The sequence below is a fragment of the Sciurus carolinensis genome, chromosome 7 (genome assembly GCF_902686445.1).
Source record: "Sciurus carolinensis chromosome 7, mSciCar1.2, whole genome shotgun sequence".
NCBI classification, from domain to species: Eukaryota; Metazoa; Chordata; class Mammalia; order Rodentia; family Sciuridae; genus Sciurus; species Sciurus carolinensis.
Window position 1 is genome coordinate 16,745,646 of NC_062219.1, and position 17,503 is coordinate 16,763,148.

At 39.0% G+C, this 17,503-nt stretch overlaps 1 protein-coding gene across 5 annotated transcripts in view; it reads left to right on the forward strand.

Moving 5' to 3' along the window:
• The first annotated feature begins 1,562 nt into the window (after window positions 1-1,562).
• The window catches only part of Lats1 (large tumor suppressor kinase 1), a 45,796-nt gene continuing 29,855 nt past the window's right edge, over window positions 1,563-17,503 (forward strand). For 2 of the 5 annotated variants that reach the window (XM_047559532.1, XM_047559534.1), the window contains exons 1-2: window positions 1,571-2,025; window positions 16,149-16,643. In XM_047559532.1, coding sequence (XP_047415488.1) covers window positions 16,293-16,643 — 351 coding nt within the window. In that variant the 5' untranslated portion in view covers window positions 1,571-2,025; window positions 16,149-16,292. Of the gene's footprint in view, window positions 2,026-5,908; window positions 5,927-16,148; window positions 16,644-17,503 lie in introns of those variants that run through there. The other 3 variants (XM_047559535.1, XM_047559536.1, XM_047559533.1) reach the window with 3 other exon arrangements.

Genomic DNA, 17,503 nt, shown 5'->3' on the forward strand with positions numbered 1-17,503 from the left:
TGTGCATACTAGGCAAGCACTCTACCAACTGAGCTGTATCCCCAGTCCTCTTGCTCATTTAAAAAATTTGTTGTTTTCTAGTTGTAGCGGGACATAATACCTTTATTTTATTTATTTATTTTTATGTGGTGCTGAGGATCAAACCCACTGCCTCACCATGCTAGGCAAGTGCTTTACCCAGTGACTAAGCTACAAACTGCAGCTCCTTTCCTGATCATTTCTTCTCATTCTTCTCACCCCTTACCGGACAGCAATAAGCCTCCAGACCAGCACAGAACAATTTATTGAACTCCTTTAATTATCTAGGAATTTCCCCAAAGACAATGGTTTATGGAGGTATTTTCCTTTAGGCTTACAGAGCATTGAGAGCTTACGTGAAGTAGTTCCATGGGTTCTTAACAGTGACAAGATTCTGGGGGTAGTATATTCCTCCAGTTAAATAACCCTTTTGGACAGGGCAAGAAAACCCTTACATATAGCATACAATTTTGGGGCCAAGAGCCACTCTATAGGTTACCTACTCCTCCAGTTGAAGAAAATAAAACCTAGTGGGGCTTCTTAGTGACACACCTGGAGCCATATGCTCTACATCCTACAAACTCTGTGCTTGCTTATGAAAAAATTTTTTTTTTTTTTTGGTGCTGGGGATCGAACCCAAGGTCTTGTGCTTGCAAGGCAAGCACTCTACCGACTGAGCTATCTCCCCAGTCCCGAAAATTTTTAAATTTATTTGAACCGGGGAACTTTGGGGTGAATCCCCAGCTGAAACCGTTTTTCTTTTTATTGCCATACTGGCAGTTAAAACCAGGGCCTTGCACTGTTAGGCAAGAGCTCTACCAGTGAGCTACACCCCCACCCCTTTTTGTTTTTTTCAAATTTTAAGACAGGATCTCACTAAATTGTCCAGGCTGGCCTTGAATTTATGATCCTCCGGCCTCAGACTTCCAGGTATTACAGGTTTGTCCAGCATGAAATAGAATCCTTCAACAGGGGTTTTCACATATGAACTTAGGGATACAGTAGCCAGTAATTAATTTAACTTGATAAAAAGTAGGCTTTTAATTTTCATAGTCTAGTATATTTACGTCAAAAGGAGATATCTGAAAGCAGTAATTGTATCTATTTTCAAGAGGCGAAACTGGCAAAGATGCTTTCTGTTTCAAAGGGTGGACAGTATCTTCAAACACCACAGACTGAATGATTCCATCCCAGACTTACAATTCAATTTAACAACAAATAAAACCCTCTTTTCACACCGTCACCGTTACTCCAATCAAGGCGAGTCCGAGCTGCTCTGCTAGGGACCGGCGGCTCGCGGTTCACGGCGTCCTCGGGCTGCTGCAGCACACACGGGTGCTGGGAGCTCACAGGCTTGCGGGAGGAGTGCTCGGCCAGAACCAGATGTTATTCAAGCCCTGGAATCTCGAACCCTGAAGTCCACCCGAGGCTTCTGCGCGCAACTCATGCTCTTCCTGAGACTCGAGCTCCTGGAGACGCGTCTCCGCTCTCTCCGTCCAAAGAGCTCGATTGGATAGAGGGAGCTACCGCGTAGGCCGAGTGGGCTCGGGCGGGGAGTCTCCTGCCACGCACGCCAGCGGGTGCGGCGGGCGGAGCGTAGTGGGGCGACGCTCGCTCACGCGCAGGGCGGCGGGCGACCGGCCTGCGCGGCGAGGCCGCCAGCGGCGCGCTCGCTCTCGGCGGCCGGGCGGCCCGAAGCCCCCAGTCCTCGGCCCCCGCGCAAGCGCCGCCGGGAAATGCGCACATCCGGTAAATCTGCAGCGGAGGGCGGCCGCGGCGACACGGAGTCGAAGGCAAAATGGCGGCGGCGGCGGCGGCCTGGTGCTGAGGGAGAGCCAGGTCCCCGCGACCCCCGCGACGGGCCGCGCTGGCCCGCGGCAGTCCACCGGCCTCTCTCCAGGCCCTGCGCCACCCGGGACACTCGGGGCCCCTGGGACGCGTCCCCGCCGCCTCGGCGCCGGCCCTCGGCCCGAGGCCGCTGTCCGGGAGCCCCGCTCTCCCCTGCAGGTGAGTCCGGGGCTGGCCTAGCGGGTGGGGCTCACTCTCTCGGAGTCAGCGTTGCCCGGGCGGTGGCCGCCGGGGCCCACGCCCATCCCCGCTGGCGGGGGTCCAGGGGCTGCCGCGGACGGGCGGGCTGAGCCGGCCGGGTCCGGGCCTGACTTGGCTGGTAGCTTTGGCCTGAACTGAGCCCTGCCCTGGGGAAGCGAGGGTTGGCCGCACCCGGTGCTGCAGGAAGAGCCCCAGGCTCTTCGGCCTCGGACGTGCAGGTCAGACTGCGAAGCGCCTGCCTTGCTGGGCCTCGCGGCGGCCGCCCCCCGCCGCGCCTCGGCGGGTAGGAAAGGGAAAGGGGGTTCCGAAGAAAGGTTGCGTCGAAGGAGCCACTGCCGCTCTTTGAATCGCAGAGGGCCGTGTCTTTGGATGTAACTCGAAGAAATCGTGGGACCCTTTCCATACGCTCCAACGTTAGGTCACTGCACTGTTGGAAGTGGAGGGAGCGATGGCGGTGGCTTTATGGACTAGGAATGTGTATATAAATACAGAAGACGACGGAAAGACAGTTTCGGGATCATTGTTTATTGTAACTCGAAGCAGAACTTGGAGCGCCAAGAATGAGTCTCGGGTGATTTTATTTAACCCGATTCTCAGGTTTCTTCAATTGAAAGTCATTCATAAGGGAACAAAGTGAATGGTTGTCGACTCATGTAAATATGACTTAAAATGTGTGTCATCGTCTAGAACTTATTCCTGAGTGCAGTGAGCGATAAGTATCATCTATAACACAAATAATATTATCACTCCAGTTTTGGAAATGCATCTGAATGCCTGAGATCATGAAACTTGTCAGACTTTTATGAACTATTTATTGAAGGTTGAAAATGGTTATCCGTTTTGCTCCATGAGGAAGAAAATGTAGGACATTGTAGTTGGAATGAATGTTCCTTGCTAAGATACGTATGATTGTGATTGCCTTAACCAAGGTTTTCTCTTAACCTTTTTTGGGGGGTGGGCGGGGTACTCGGCCATTGAGCCACATCCCCAGCCCTATTTTATATTTTATTTAGAGACAGTGTCTCCCTGAATTGCTTAGCGCTTCACATTTGCTGAGGCTGGCTTTGAAACTGCGATCCTCCTGCCTCAGTCTTCTCAGCCACTGGGATTACAAGTTGCCCCACTGAGCCCAACTTCTCTTACCTTTGAATAAGTAGACAGGCAGGTTGCAGTGGCGAAATTTGACTGATTTTTAAGTAGCGTTTTGTTCCTCTGATAAACTTATTGCAAGAAACTAGTTCATAGACATGCTGCAAAAGGCACATTCTTTCAGTGCCTATTGATTGAATATGCCTTGCTTCTCCCCAAAATAATTAAACACTTCCACTACATTTTTTAATGTATGATATCTGGCTTTTACTTATAGGCAGAGTTTTTGTTTTTGATTTAATGTTAGTCCTTGTTCTATGTACATATAATCTTGGAACATTCTCTCCTCCCCTTAGTTATTTTAGATGTGATATTGACATTAGTAGGGGACTTTTTTTTTTAACACCACTATTAGTCATTTTAGCAACATTGTCAGGCAGAAATTACCTTTTTGCAGCATGAAGATAAAAATATACTTATTGTTTTCATTTTTGTTTGTTTGTTTTGGTGGTACTGGGAATTGAACCCAGGGGCTTTTACCTCGAGGTACATCCTTTTTTATTTTGACTAACTTAGCAAGAGGGTCTTGCTGAGTGCCCAGGGTGACCTCAAATTTGCAAGACTTATGTTTCAGCCAAGCTAGTAACTGGGATTTCAGGCGTGGGCCATTTGTTTTTACTTTTAATCAGTTAGTTCTTAGAAAGTAAATGAAAGAGAATGTTTATGTGAAGAGATTTGTGAGTATTACTCTCTGAAAAACACCACCAATTGTCATTGCTGTTCTCATAATTCAGCCCAAGGTGACACTTTGAAATCTTATCATGTAATGGTGCCTGTTTTTTTCCTAAATTGGACAAGGAAACAATATGTATTTGGATTTACTGATAGTTGTATTTTTGAAAGGGGTCTTAAATTTCAAAACAATTGAAATTTATCTATTTAGTCTAAATAATTTGTGTCCCTTAAAAGCATAAGTGAATCTTACTCTACCTATAGGAAATTCAAGATGTAGATATGAGGAAAACAGCCCAGGACTGGGTTAGATGTAAGGAGACCATTCCTCGCATTATCCAGCTGACTACATGACCTTGTGAAGGTCACTTTACATCTCTGAATTCATTTCCTTGTCTTAACCACATATATATATACATATATATATATATACACACACATATATATATTTTTTCTGAACATATAGATAGATCAGTCATGCTCTATGAATCTGAACCAAGTAGGAAAAAGTAAGAAAACAAAAGCATGTTTTATTTAAATCATGCAAATAGAATATAGTTTTCAGGAAAGGATAATAGATGGAAATGCAGTGAAAGTTTGCATTAAGTGAGGTCTTGAAGGTTGGGTATAAATTCTACAAGAAGAAATATATCAGTGACTCTCCCAATAAGAATAAATAGGATGTGCTAGGTGAGGTGGTGCCTGCCTGTAATCCCAGTAACTCTGGAGCCTGAGGCAGGAGGATTGCAAATTCAAGGCCAGCCTCAGCAATTTAGTGAGGCCCTAAGCAACTTTGCAAGACCCTTTGTCCAAAGAAAAAAAGAGCTGGAGATGTAGCTCAGTGGTAAAGCCTCCCTAACTCAATTCTCAGTACAAAAAAAAAAAAAAAAAAGTAAAGATATGATTAAGGACATGAAAGTAGAAAAGCATAAGGCATATTATCTGAGAGTCGGTAATTTGGTTTAATTAGAGTATAAGGTACAAGTATGGGGATAATGGGAAGTATGGGTCAGAGATAAGCAGATAACAACTAACAATGCATCAGATGCTTGTTCTAAACATTTGACTTGTACTAAATTTATTCAACGTTCACAAAACCTTATGAGATAGAACCTAATTTTGCCCCTATTTGAAGATGAAGAAACTGAGGCACATAGGTTAAGAAGCTTGCCCAGAGTCAAACAGCTAGTGTGTGTGACAGAGCTGGGAGTCACAGCAGGCAATGTGACTCCAGAACCACTAAGTTAAAGGAGTAATTTAATGTTATTTAATAGGGAAAAGTGACATGATTAGAACTGTTAATTAGGAAGAGTAATCTAGCACCATTGTACTGTCAAAGAGGTAAGAGTTCCTTTATTTGAGACAAGGACTCCCTTTGTGGTCCAGGTTGACTTCCAACTTGAGATCTTCCTGCCTCAGCCTTCTAAATAACTGGAATTATAGGCAGGTCCCACCATACCTGGCTTCTTTGAAGAGTTCTTTAAAAAAAAAAAACTTTGTTATTAATTTGAATTTTGACATATATCACTGTAATAAAGATTAGTAAGATTTGATTATTTTAATATTGGCCATATCTTGTTGAAGGAATTATAGATAAGTATGCCTTTCTGGAAGACATTCTAAGAATAAATATCAGAATTTTAAATATGCATTCTCTTTAACACATGATACACACATATTTAGTTTTTTCTTATTTTGCACAGTGCTGGGGATTGAACTCAAGACCTCAGACATGTTAACAAGCACTGTACCATTGACCTATACCCCTGGCCATAGGCATTCACTTTGATCCAGTATTTTTACTTCTGGGAATTTATCTTAAGGAATGCTCAAGAATTTTTATTGCAGCATATTTTTATTAATTTTTTGTTGTTGGTTTTTTGTTTTTGTTTTTTGTTTTTGGTACTGGAGATTGAACCCAGGGGAGCTCTACCACTGAACTATACCCCAGCCCTTTTTAATTTTTGAGACAGGGTGTTGTTAATTTGCTAAGACTGGCCATGAAATTCCTCAGCTTCCCAAGTCACTTGGATTACAGGTATGTACCACTATGCCTGGCAACCAATTTTGATATGTCTGAGGAATGTGCTATATGCATGTATGCTATAAAACATAATGAAATGAATTCACTTATCCTCAAAACTAGAATAATACCAGTAATTTAAGTAGTTGTTTGTTTGCAACATTATTTTATAATAGCAAAAAAAAGGGGTGGGAGACCTCCTAAATGTGCATCAGTAGGGGACAGGTAAATTATAATACATGATGAAATTAATATACATTTATTTAAAGGTTGAGTTGTCATTTTTTTAGTTTTGAAATAGCATTGAATGTAAGACAACCATCTATTTAGTAACAATTTTTAGGGGAAAGAACATGGTTTTATTAATCATCAGTAGCATGTATTTATCCAGTTAACTGTATACAATTTTCATTTCTCATAATAAAATCGTGTCACATTCAGAATCTAGGATTCTAATTACTTTGAGCTTTGGGTAGTTAACAAAACATCTTGATGACATGTTGTTTTTTTATAACAAGCTAAATTTTTTGGAGGGGGAGGGTACCAGGGAATGAACCCAGGTGCACATAACACTGAGCCCTTTTTGTGTTTTTGAGACTTGCTAAGTTGCTTAGGGCCTTGGTAAGTTGCTGAGGCTGGCTTTGAACTTGATATCCTCCTGCCTCAACCTCCTGAACTGCTGGAATTACAGGCTTATGACAATACCCAGCATATAACTAGCTAATTGTCTTCAACCTCTTTATTGTTTTTGTAATTGAGTGTATATATAAATATATTCATGTGTATGTATATATGTGGTTTGTTTGTTTGTTTTCCTTTTTTGCAGTCCTGTGGATTGAACCCAGGACCTGTTGAATGCTATACAAATGCTGTTCCACTGAGTTACATCCACAGCCATTTTTTAAACTTGAGACAGGGTCTCATTAAATTGCCCAGTCTAGTCTCAAACTTGCAGTCCTCCTGCCTCAGCCTCCCCAGTAGCTGGAATTAAAGGTGTGTGCCACTGTTCCAAAGGTTTTGATAGGTATTTCATATGCTTCATGAATCTGTTTTACTTTTGACAGTTCTGTGATCTTGCCTAAATTTGGCAATTATCCATGCCTTATTGCACTGCCTATTGTATGACAGTTTCTGTGTACAAAATGCTATCTTATACTGGAGTCTTTTAAAAATGTTTTGAGACTCATATGCTGTCCCATGAATGAAAATAATACAATAGAGGTGACAAGGAGATTTCACTTTTTATTTATGGTTAAGTTAGGCGTGTACAGTATTTGTTCTTCCAGAACTTCTCTTCTTAGCAGTTGGAACTTTTAATATAGATTTTAAGATATTCAATTTCAGAAATATTACAATATGGGAAAACATGGAAAACATGCATCCTAGGATCAAGGACATATACTTATTGCTCTGCAAAGATGTTCATAATATTATGGTGTACTTTTGTCAGCATCTTAGATTCATACATCCTGTTGTCCACATGTCAGTTATTTCTGTTTGGGTCCAGATAGGGCTCCTTTTGGTCCAGAGACCTAGGAAGTAATCTACCTTGCACAAACTTGCTTTTTTTTTTTTTTTTTTTTTTTTTTTTTTTTTCCCGGTGCTGGGGATTGAACCCAGGGCCTTATGCTTGCAAAGCAAGCACTCTACCCACTGTGCTATATCCCCAGCCCCTCAAACTTTCATTCTTATTCTTATTGTCCCCTTAAGTTCTGAACACTTCCTTTTCTCTGTCTCCCACTCAGTCACCAGTTTACAGTGGTGGAGCAAGAGAGGGCAATAGTAAATATTCTTATTATCAGAAAAGGAGAATGGGAGATAAACAGCAATTGCTGGTCTATAATAATACTGAAATCTCCATAGACATTATTATTTCTTTTTTCCTCTTCTTCCTCCCTCTTCCTTTCCCTCTCCTCCACTTCCTCCTCCTTTTTCGATATACTGTGGATTAAACCCAAGGTCACTGTACCACTGAGCTATGTCCCTAGCCTTTTTAAAAACTTTTTTAAATTTTTGAGAAGGAGTCTCAGTATGTTGCCCACTTGGCATCCTCCTGCCTCATGTGCACGTGCCACTGCGTCTGGCTCTATCGGCAGATACTGTATAAGCCACCAGCACTAAAAGGCAACCAGTCTTAGAGGTAGGGGAGATTTCCTTGATTGGACCTTGATTTGATTACATGGCAAGAGCTCACTAATGAATTATTCTCCATGAGCCTTGTCCATTATTCTTTTAGACCCTCTTTTCCATTGTTGTCTTAGAACCTCCTGGGATGTTTCTTTCCATTCTCACCCATGGCCACATTTAAATTGTGGGAATAATCCCCTTCTGTAAGATCCAGATCTTTCTCAGCTAGCTTAACGCTCATAGAACTTAAGGACCCAAAGGTTTTAAATTTTGAATGGTCACAGTTTTTTTTTTTTTTTTTTTTTTTTTTTTTGAGTCTGAACTTAAGGTTATTTAAAAAAAATTTTTTTTAAACAAACATTCCTTAAAGTTCATTAAGACTATTCTGTTCTTTCTGTTTGGTTCTAATCAGTTCCATGTGTGAGTAACCACACCGAAGATCATGTGTTAACCTCTTCCAGAAATTTGAGAGCTTCCATTCCTCTTCTCAGTTGGTTATTTGAGGCTATTAGGTCTGAGTGGGAAGGCTACAACCTTAGTGTGATATTTACCACTGAGGCACTTTCTTAGGTAAGAGATTTCAGCATCTGTGCTCTCTTTTAATCAGATGTCTTCTTGTTTGGAATCCAGGAGCAAGCTGCTTTTCTAACCCTGGAAAAGACTTCAGTTTTGAACTCTTTCTATTGCCATCTATTTCTACTTTGAAATTAACTGCTGCTTTCTTGACTTATTTACTTACAGTAAATTTTTTACTTATAGTACAGTCATGCTTTACTTTAACAAGGGGATATAATCAGGAAAATGTCTCATTAGGCAATTTCATCATTGTGCAAAGATCATAGAGGCACTTACACAAACCCAGATGATATAGATCACTCACTCACATGGTCTCTCTTTGTGTATGTGTTGCAGAGAGTGGGGGTACTGGGAATTGTCTAGTATGCTTCATACATTGTAGATAAGCACTGTACCACTGAGCTATATCCCTAGCTCTTTTTTTAAAAGAAAAAATTTTTTTTTTTTTTTTTTTTTTAATTTGAGACAGGATCTTGACAAGTTGCATGACCTGGCCTCAAACTTGGTATCTTCCTGCCTCAGCCTCCTGAATAGCTGGGATTGTAGGTGTGTACCACCATACACCTGGCTTCACATGGTCTCTTAATGTACCCAAGAGATGAAGTGAACAAAGATGTATGAGGCTCCTGCTGGCCTAACCTGCATACTGTTTTCAGTAAACTTTATTTTTTAATAAGTAGAAAGATTACACCCTAATGATAAGAAAATATAGTAAATAACTCAGTAATGTCATTTATCAAGTATTATGTAGTACATAATTGTAAGTGCTGTCTTATTTGACTGGCATCACAGTAGGTTTGTTTACATCAGCATCACCACAGACATGGGAGAGATGCATTGTGCTGTGATGTCACCTGATAATAAATTGTCAACTCCATTATATTCTCATGGGACCACTTTCAAATATGTGGCCCTTCACTGACTGAAACATTGTTTTGTGGCACATAACTGTACTTTGCCAATAGCCAGTAGCAATCAGTATATGCTTCTGAGATTGTTTTTTCCAAACTCTTTTCGTAGGATTACGATAGGTTCCTCGTCACTTTGTAAGTTATTATAGGCAACAGCTTTCCCAGATATTTTGCCACTGTGAATCATGGTTCTCCATTTTCCCAGTGTCCAGGATCAGTATCCTCACAGCCCTTAGGCTGGTCACTAAGCTAATACTGCATAGGTTTCTGTTGTAGTAGCACCTACTTCTAGCTACCAATTTCTGTATTAGAATAATGAGAAACTGAATATACAAATAGACAATGGTCAGATCATGTATATAACTACAACTCTGACCCACATCCTTTGTAGCAGTGGGTCCAAATAGTCTGGACTTGGTCAGTAACTACCAGTCTCCCTAATTTTTTTGCCTACTTCCAATTCAGTACCAATTAGAGAAAACTAGATAGACTTCTCAAATGAATCAGTTAAGATGGCCTTTTCTAGTAAGCCCACTTCCAACTTCCCCTTGGCAACAATCTATATCAACACATACCTTGTCTTTTTTTTTGTTTTGCTATAAAGCTTTCCCACTCTTCTGCCTGTTTTTGAATCTACCAAGCACAAGTGATAGTAGGTAACTTTCTTCCTATAGGTGCTCTGAATAAGCAGCCTCTACTTGCTTTCATCTGGGCAGTCTTTGTCTATTTCCACAATATTACGAATAATAATCCCAAATATCAGTGGCTTAACTCAACAGAGATTTCTGTTTTGCACACAAAATTCAGTGGTTGTCAGTAGAGAGTCTTTATCCACAGTGCCTTAGGGATCTACATTCCCTTAATATTATGAAGCCAGTGTCTCAAAATGTGACCTGCATTGTCACCTAAACAGGAAGGAGTGTTAGAAATTTTCTATTTTGTTCCCATCCATTTCAGTGCACAACTACATATTTTTTGGTCAGCGCTTTATAGTTATACATAGTAGTTAGGTTCATTCCAACAAACTCATACATGCATGAAAATTAATTTCAGTTCATGATCCCCCTCAACTATATTGTTTTGAAATAAATTCCAGACATTGTTTTATTGACAAGTATTTCAACATGTACATGAAAGAGATAAAATAAGTTCATTTATTTAAACCTACACCACACTATTACACACATACTAGCACTCAGATATCTCTGTGACCATGCTCACTTAGATGTTAGCAATGTTAGGAGTTAACTCACCAAAGTACAGAATTACAGAACAGAAAGAGTGAATCTCTCTGGTCCAGCATTTTTTCAAGTTTATTCTGTAGAACATGAATCTCATAAAATGCTCTGCGGAAAATAAGATTAAATATGGCAAATTTGGACAATACTACATTCTTTTCTTGTAAATTCATGTTTATGTAAAAGATTAATATGTTACATTTTGTGTATTTGGTTAGTGGCAGTTAGTAGTAGTACATTTTAGAATGTGCAGTGTTAATTGTGATTATATTAGTTTCCTGTGGCTTGTTTAAAAAATCACTGCACACTTGGTGGCATATAACAACATAATTTATCCTCTTATAGTTTGGGAGACCAAAGTCCAAAAACAAGGTGTTAGCAAGGTTATTTTTCTTCAAAAGGCTCTAGGAGAGAAACTGTTTCTTGGCACTTCAATTTCTGTTGACTGTGGGCATTCCTTGACTTCTGGTCACATCACTCCATTCTCTGCCTCCATCATTACATTGCCTCCTTTTCTGTGTCTACCAAATTTCTTTCTTTTTTTTTTTTGGGTGCTGGGGATCAAACCCAGGGCCTTGTGCTTGCAAGGCAAGCAGTCTACCAACTGAGCTATCTCCCCAGCCCCCCAAATTTCTTTACACCTCTCACAAGGACATCTGTAATTGCACTCAGGTGAGATTGTTTACTTATTTATTTATTTTTACCCCACCCCACACCCAAATTCTTAATTTAATCACATCTACCAAGTTCCCATTTTCAAATAAGGTAACATTTACAACTTCCAGGGATTAAGAGGTAGATATTTTGGGGGAGGTCATTATTCAACTCACTATAATGATTCTCTGTAGAGGGAGGTAAATTATAAAAGACTTCTACTTTATATATTTATAACGTATGTGAATATTTCAATAAGAATGCATCTGTTTAAGAAATATATTTTAAATTGTAGATGGACACAATATCTTTATTTTATTTATTTGTATGTGGTACTCAGGATCGAACCTGGTGCCTCACCCATGCTAGGCAAGTGCTCTATCACTGAGCTACAATCCCAACCCCACATCTTTTTATAATTAGATAACACAAAAAAACTATTTTTTTCTCTCTGTGGTGGTCTGTGGGCCTCAGGCATTCTGAGCTACATCCCCAGCCCCAATAAAACTATTTTCTCAGCAGTAAAAAGAAGAGAGGAGTCACCTGCATTTAATAATAGACTTCAACAGATGTTGAACAAAGCAGTAATGTGGTTCCTACTGTTGACCAGGTCCCATGTTAGGGAAAAGGAAGTTTGGGGTTTTGTTTGTTTGTGTTTAAGAGAAGCAAAACTATGTTTATTTTCTTGGAAACAGTAAAACAGCAGCAGCAACAACAATAAAAATGATAGTTAAAATACGTGTAACATTAAAAGAATACCTAAGTTGGGTGCTGGTTGGTTGCACAAGCTAGTAACCCCAGTGACTTGAGAGGCTGAGTAAGGCTGGAGAATCACAGCCTCAGCAATTTATTGAGGTCCTAAGCCACTGAGGGAGACCCTGTCTCTAAACAAAAAATGAAAAGGAGGGGGGATGTAGCTCAGTGTTAAAGCCCTCCTGGTTTGATCTCCAGAGCCCACCCTGCCACACACCAAAAAAAGAAAGCCACATAGACAGCATAAATGAATTGCAATCCCAATACTGAGAGAATTGACATGTGAAATTGCACAACTACTATTAATCTTTAATCTTTGAGAAATGGTAAAATCCAGCAGCTACAGAAAATATCTTAACTTTCAGAAAAGGCCACAAGTGAATTCTGCAAATGCTAGATGGTGAACTAAATTTTAAGCGTAGAAAAATTTATCAGTAAGTTATTAATTAATATTTTGGGAAGACTTAGAAAAGAAATTATTATTAGGGACCATCTTCCTTCAAAAAAGTATAAGGTATGTCCTAATTTTGTGTATGAGATGAATCACTAGATTGGGTTATGTTGTAGATAGAATGTGCATAATTTTTAGTGTTCTGTAAGACAGTGTGACAGAAGTTTTTTTTTTTTTTTTAAACAAAATGGAGAAATGTGGGCTACTTGTCATGTTGCTTGATAGTTCATAACTAATTTAGCTATTTTACCACAAAAATACTTATAAATCATGCAAAACCATTAAGAAACTACTTTTGGTGGTCTGTTAATAGGTCTTTGTCCTGTTTCAGTCCTGTTACAAATATGTGTGTATGTGGAATATAATTAATTTTTTAAAATATAAATTTTTTAAAATAAAAAGTGGGTTTATTTTAACAACTCTGTTAAGTTATAAATTATAAAAATTGGTTAAAAGGGCACATTTATGTTATGTATTTCACTATAATAATTATTTAGAAATTAAAAAAATATTTACATAACAATGTTTACCTATTTAAAATATGTAATTCAGTGTTATTAGCTTATTTACAGAGTTGTGCAACCGTCACTGTAATATATTTTAGAACATGAAATATATTTGTTTTTGAAGCTTGCTTTTTTTTTAGGTTTTACTTTATTCATAGTTTTTAAAATGTGAACCTTTTGGAACTAAGTTGTTTTCTTGTTGTTGTTCTTGATTAAAAATACATTGTGGGGCTGGGGCTGTAGCTCAATGGCAGAGAGCTTACCTACCATGCTGGAGAACCTGGGTTCAATCCCTAGTACCACACACAAAAAGAATATGTTATGGATGGGCATGATGGCACATGCCTGTAATCTCAGCTACTTCAGAGGCTAAGGCAGGAAAATCCAAAGTTCAAGAACAGCCTGGGGAATTCAGTGAAAACCTATCTCAAAATAAAAAGTAAAAACAGGACTGGGCATGTAGTTGCCTACCTAGCATGTACAAGACCCTGGATTGAACTTCCAGTACTGCCAAAACAAAACAATAAAAAAAAAAACCAACAATATTGTGGTATCTGTTCACATCAGTGCATTTAGATAAAAGTACATCATTCTTTTTGACTTAGTCAAATATTATATAGATTTACGATGAATTACTTGAATACCCCTCCATTGATCTAGGTTGAAGTCCTCTTGCTATTATAAATGATGTTGCAAGGAACATCCTACATCTTCACATACTTGTATGTATATACCTGTAGTTGCATTGTATTGTTCCTTTTAATTCTTGTTTAACTGATAAGATAGATGTTACTCCAGCCATTATACCTCAAGCATCAGTGGCAGCAAAATTGTGCCTAAGTCCCCAGTGCTAATTAATGAATTGAACAAGTACCTGAGTCCCATTCTTTGCTTTTCTGTTATTATGTGCTATGCTTTTCTAGCATCTAAAGAATTCTGACAAAGTAAGATTGTATCCAAAAGAGTTGATTAAAATGAACTTAAAGGAACTGGGGATGTTAAAGGAACTGGGGATGTTTAGGATGTGCATGTTTATTTCGTTTGTTCAGTATGTATGTATACATTTATTAAGTACTCACTATTTGCCAGGCTGTCTTACAGGTAGTACACAGACAGTGATGATGAAACAGTCCTGTACTGGAGCTTTTATTTAAGTAAGGAGAAGTGAACAATTAACAGATGAACAAGTAGGGCTATTCTGTGATAAGTGATAGTGATAAGTACTGTCAAGAAAATGAAACAGCTCGACATGGATGTCACATACCTGTAACCCAGCTATCCTGGAGGCTTAGGGAGGAGGATCACAAGTTCAAAGCCAGTCTGGACAACTAAGTCTGGACAATTTCATCTGACCCAGTCTCAAAAGAAAGTAAAATAAAAAAAAAAGGGATGGAGACATAAATCAGTAGGTAAAGTGCTTACCTAGCATGTGTGAGGCCCTGGGTTTAATTCCTAGTATGGGGGGGTAGGGAAGGGTGAGCCACAGGGTAAATCAGGTGACCAAGGAAAAGGCTCTGAGAAAGAAACAGGACAGAGATTTAAATGACAAGAAAGAGATATCTGCATATCTATCTATAGACATCTTTATGTAACATGAGTGATAATTACCTTTAATGAGGATGGAAATAGACTCCCAATAGATGATAAGGACAGTGTTTCAAATCCTGGCAGTACCATTTCCATACTGTTTTATGGAAACTGAACTTGATTTTGTTCACTTACAAGGTAGAGATAGCCAGAAATTTTAGGATGACTAGAAAAGAACACAGGCAGAATTGTTTAGCACTGATCAGTATCGGGCTATCCACAGGCACTGAGAGATTTCATGATGCTTCTCATGAAGATCACCTTTCTAACAGTTATTACAAAATTATTACAAATCACAAATGGGGTGGCTCACTCTTTTTTTTTTTTTTTTTGGTACTGGGAATCGAACCCAAGGCCTCGTGCTTGCAAGGCAAGCACTCTACGGACTGAGCTATCTCCCCTAGCCCTTTGTTTTTGTTTTTGCACTGGGATTGAACCCAGGAGTGCTCAACCACTGAACTAAATCTCCAGCCTGTTTTATTTTGAGTCATGGTCTCCCTAAGTTGCTGAACTCCTTACTAAGTTGCTGAGGCTAGTCTTGAACCTGCAATCTTTCTGCATTACTCTCCTGACTTGCTGGTATGACAGGTGTATGCCACTGGACCTAGCTGACTTTCTTGAGTTAGTAATTTTTCCCATCAATGGAAACATATAAGTAGACTCTAAATGACTGTTCTTTCAGTGTGTTGAAGACATGCATGCATAACTGAGGAATACTAAGAAGTTGACTTCAGTAATCCTTTCCCAGTCTCATTGTTGATAATCTTACTGTCTTTGCAGTTTGGAGAATAAACCCAAACATTTCTTTTAGAAGCATGAAGAAAACTTCTAGATTAGTGATTTAAGTAACTCTTTTTTTTGTACTTTTTTGGCAGTTGAACCCAGAGCCTTGTGTATGCTATGCAAAAACTCTACCATTGCACTACATCCTAGACCCTTTTAAAAGTTTTATTTTGAAATAGGATCTCGCTAAGTTGCCCAAGCTGACCCCAAACTTGGAATCCTTCTGCCTCAACCTCCCTAGTAGCTTGGGTTACAGATTTGTGCCCCCACACCCAGCTAAAAACCTTTTTAAAGCAGCAGTACCTTTTCTTCTAATGAAAATCTTATACTAATTTATAAATCTAAAATTGGAGCTACTAGGTGAAGTTATTGAGAGGTTGCCTGTTGTATTGTTCACTTAGTAATCCTTTGCATTTGAATGTTTTATATGCTTAGTAAAGTTCTCTTACAGTTATTTTTCTAAATCATTGTAACTATTGATGGAAGTAAGTAAGGTTAATCCATTTATAGACTTGGAAATAAGCACAGAGATGGAGCCAAAACTATAACCTGATCTCTTAACTCCTATATCAGTGAGGGTTTCCCCTCCTAAATGGTACTATTTTTAAAATTCATTGTATGGCTTTAATTTATTATTTTTTTCTTTCATAGGGTTAATTATTTCAGTTGTAAAGAATTTTAACATTCCTGGGGACTTTCTCAAAGGATCATTTTCACTTTTGCTCAAGAGAAAGCTCTGAATCTATCAAGTGGCTCTTAAAGTCCTTTGTGTGGGTTACATATATAGATGTTTTCATGAAGAGGAGTGAAAAGCCAGAAGGATATAGACAAATGAGGCCTAAGACCTTTCCTGCCAGTAATTACACTGGCAGTAGTCGACAAATGTTGCAAGAAATTCGGGAATCCCTTAGGAATTTATCCAAACCATCTGATGCTGCTAAGGCTGAGCATAACATGAACAAAATGTCAATTGAAGATCCTCGGCAAGTGAGAAATACACCCAAATTTGGAACATATCATAAAGCCTTGCAAGAAATTCGAAACTCTCTACTACCATTTGCAAATGAAACAAGTTCTTCCTCCCGGAGTACTTCAGAAATTAATCCACAAATGTTTCAAGATTTGCAGGCTGCTGGATTTGATGAGGTAAGAATTTTTTAAGATGAAAGGAAGGATTCTTACCCTGTACAAAACACTTTAGGTATGCTCAAGCTGAAATACTTCTTTTGAGTGACTTTATATAAATTTGTGTACTCCATCAGTAAAGAACGTTGTGGCCCAAATCACATATTTCTCCAAAGTACTGAAATTTCAGTTAAAGCTACCTATGCCACCTAGCTTTAATATTTACTTTCAGAACTTAATTCTGAATGTTTTTGGGAATGCATTCTTACCATGTTATCTACACCCACCTCAAACTTGGAATTCTCCTAAGTAACTGGAACGGCAGTTATACACCACTGTGCCAGATTTTTATATTGAAATTTTTTCATAGCATGCAAATTTAATCCTGTTTTGTTTAGGTTAATAATAAAATTTGTTTCCTATGATCACATATCTTGTGAATGAATATATTAGGTGTCAGAAATCATTTGAGATAAAAATAACTACCCTTGGCTGGGGAGATAGCTGAGCTGGTAGAGTGCTTGCCTCACAAGCACAAGGCCCTGAGTTCGATCCCCAGTACCGCAAAAAAAAAGATAACTACCCTTAAAATTCCTTCATTAGTGTTAATATTTTGGTGAACACATATCTAAATTTCTCTATACAGTCATACATCAATCAAGACTTAAGGGAGAACTATTGGGCAGTCTCATTCTTGAGTGAATACAGGCTATACTTACACAATCTTATATGGTGTGGCTACTATACACCTAGCCCTAAAGGGACCATCCATATATCATATTTATGAACATAAATATGATACATCAGGTGGTACATGACTAATTTTTAAAATGAGAACCAAAGCATGAATTATAATAAAGGATATAAAAAGGGATATTTAT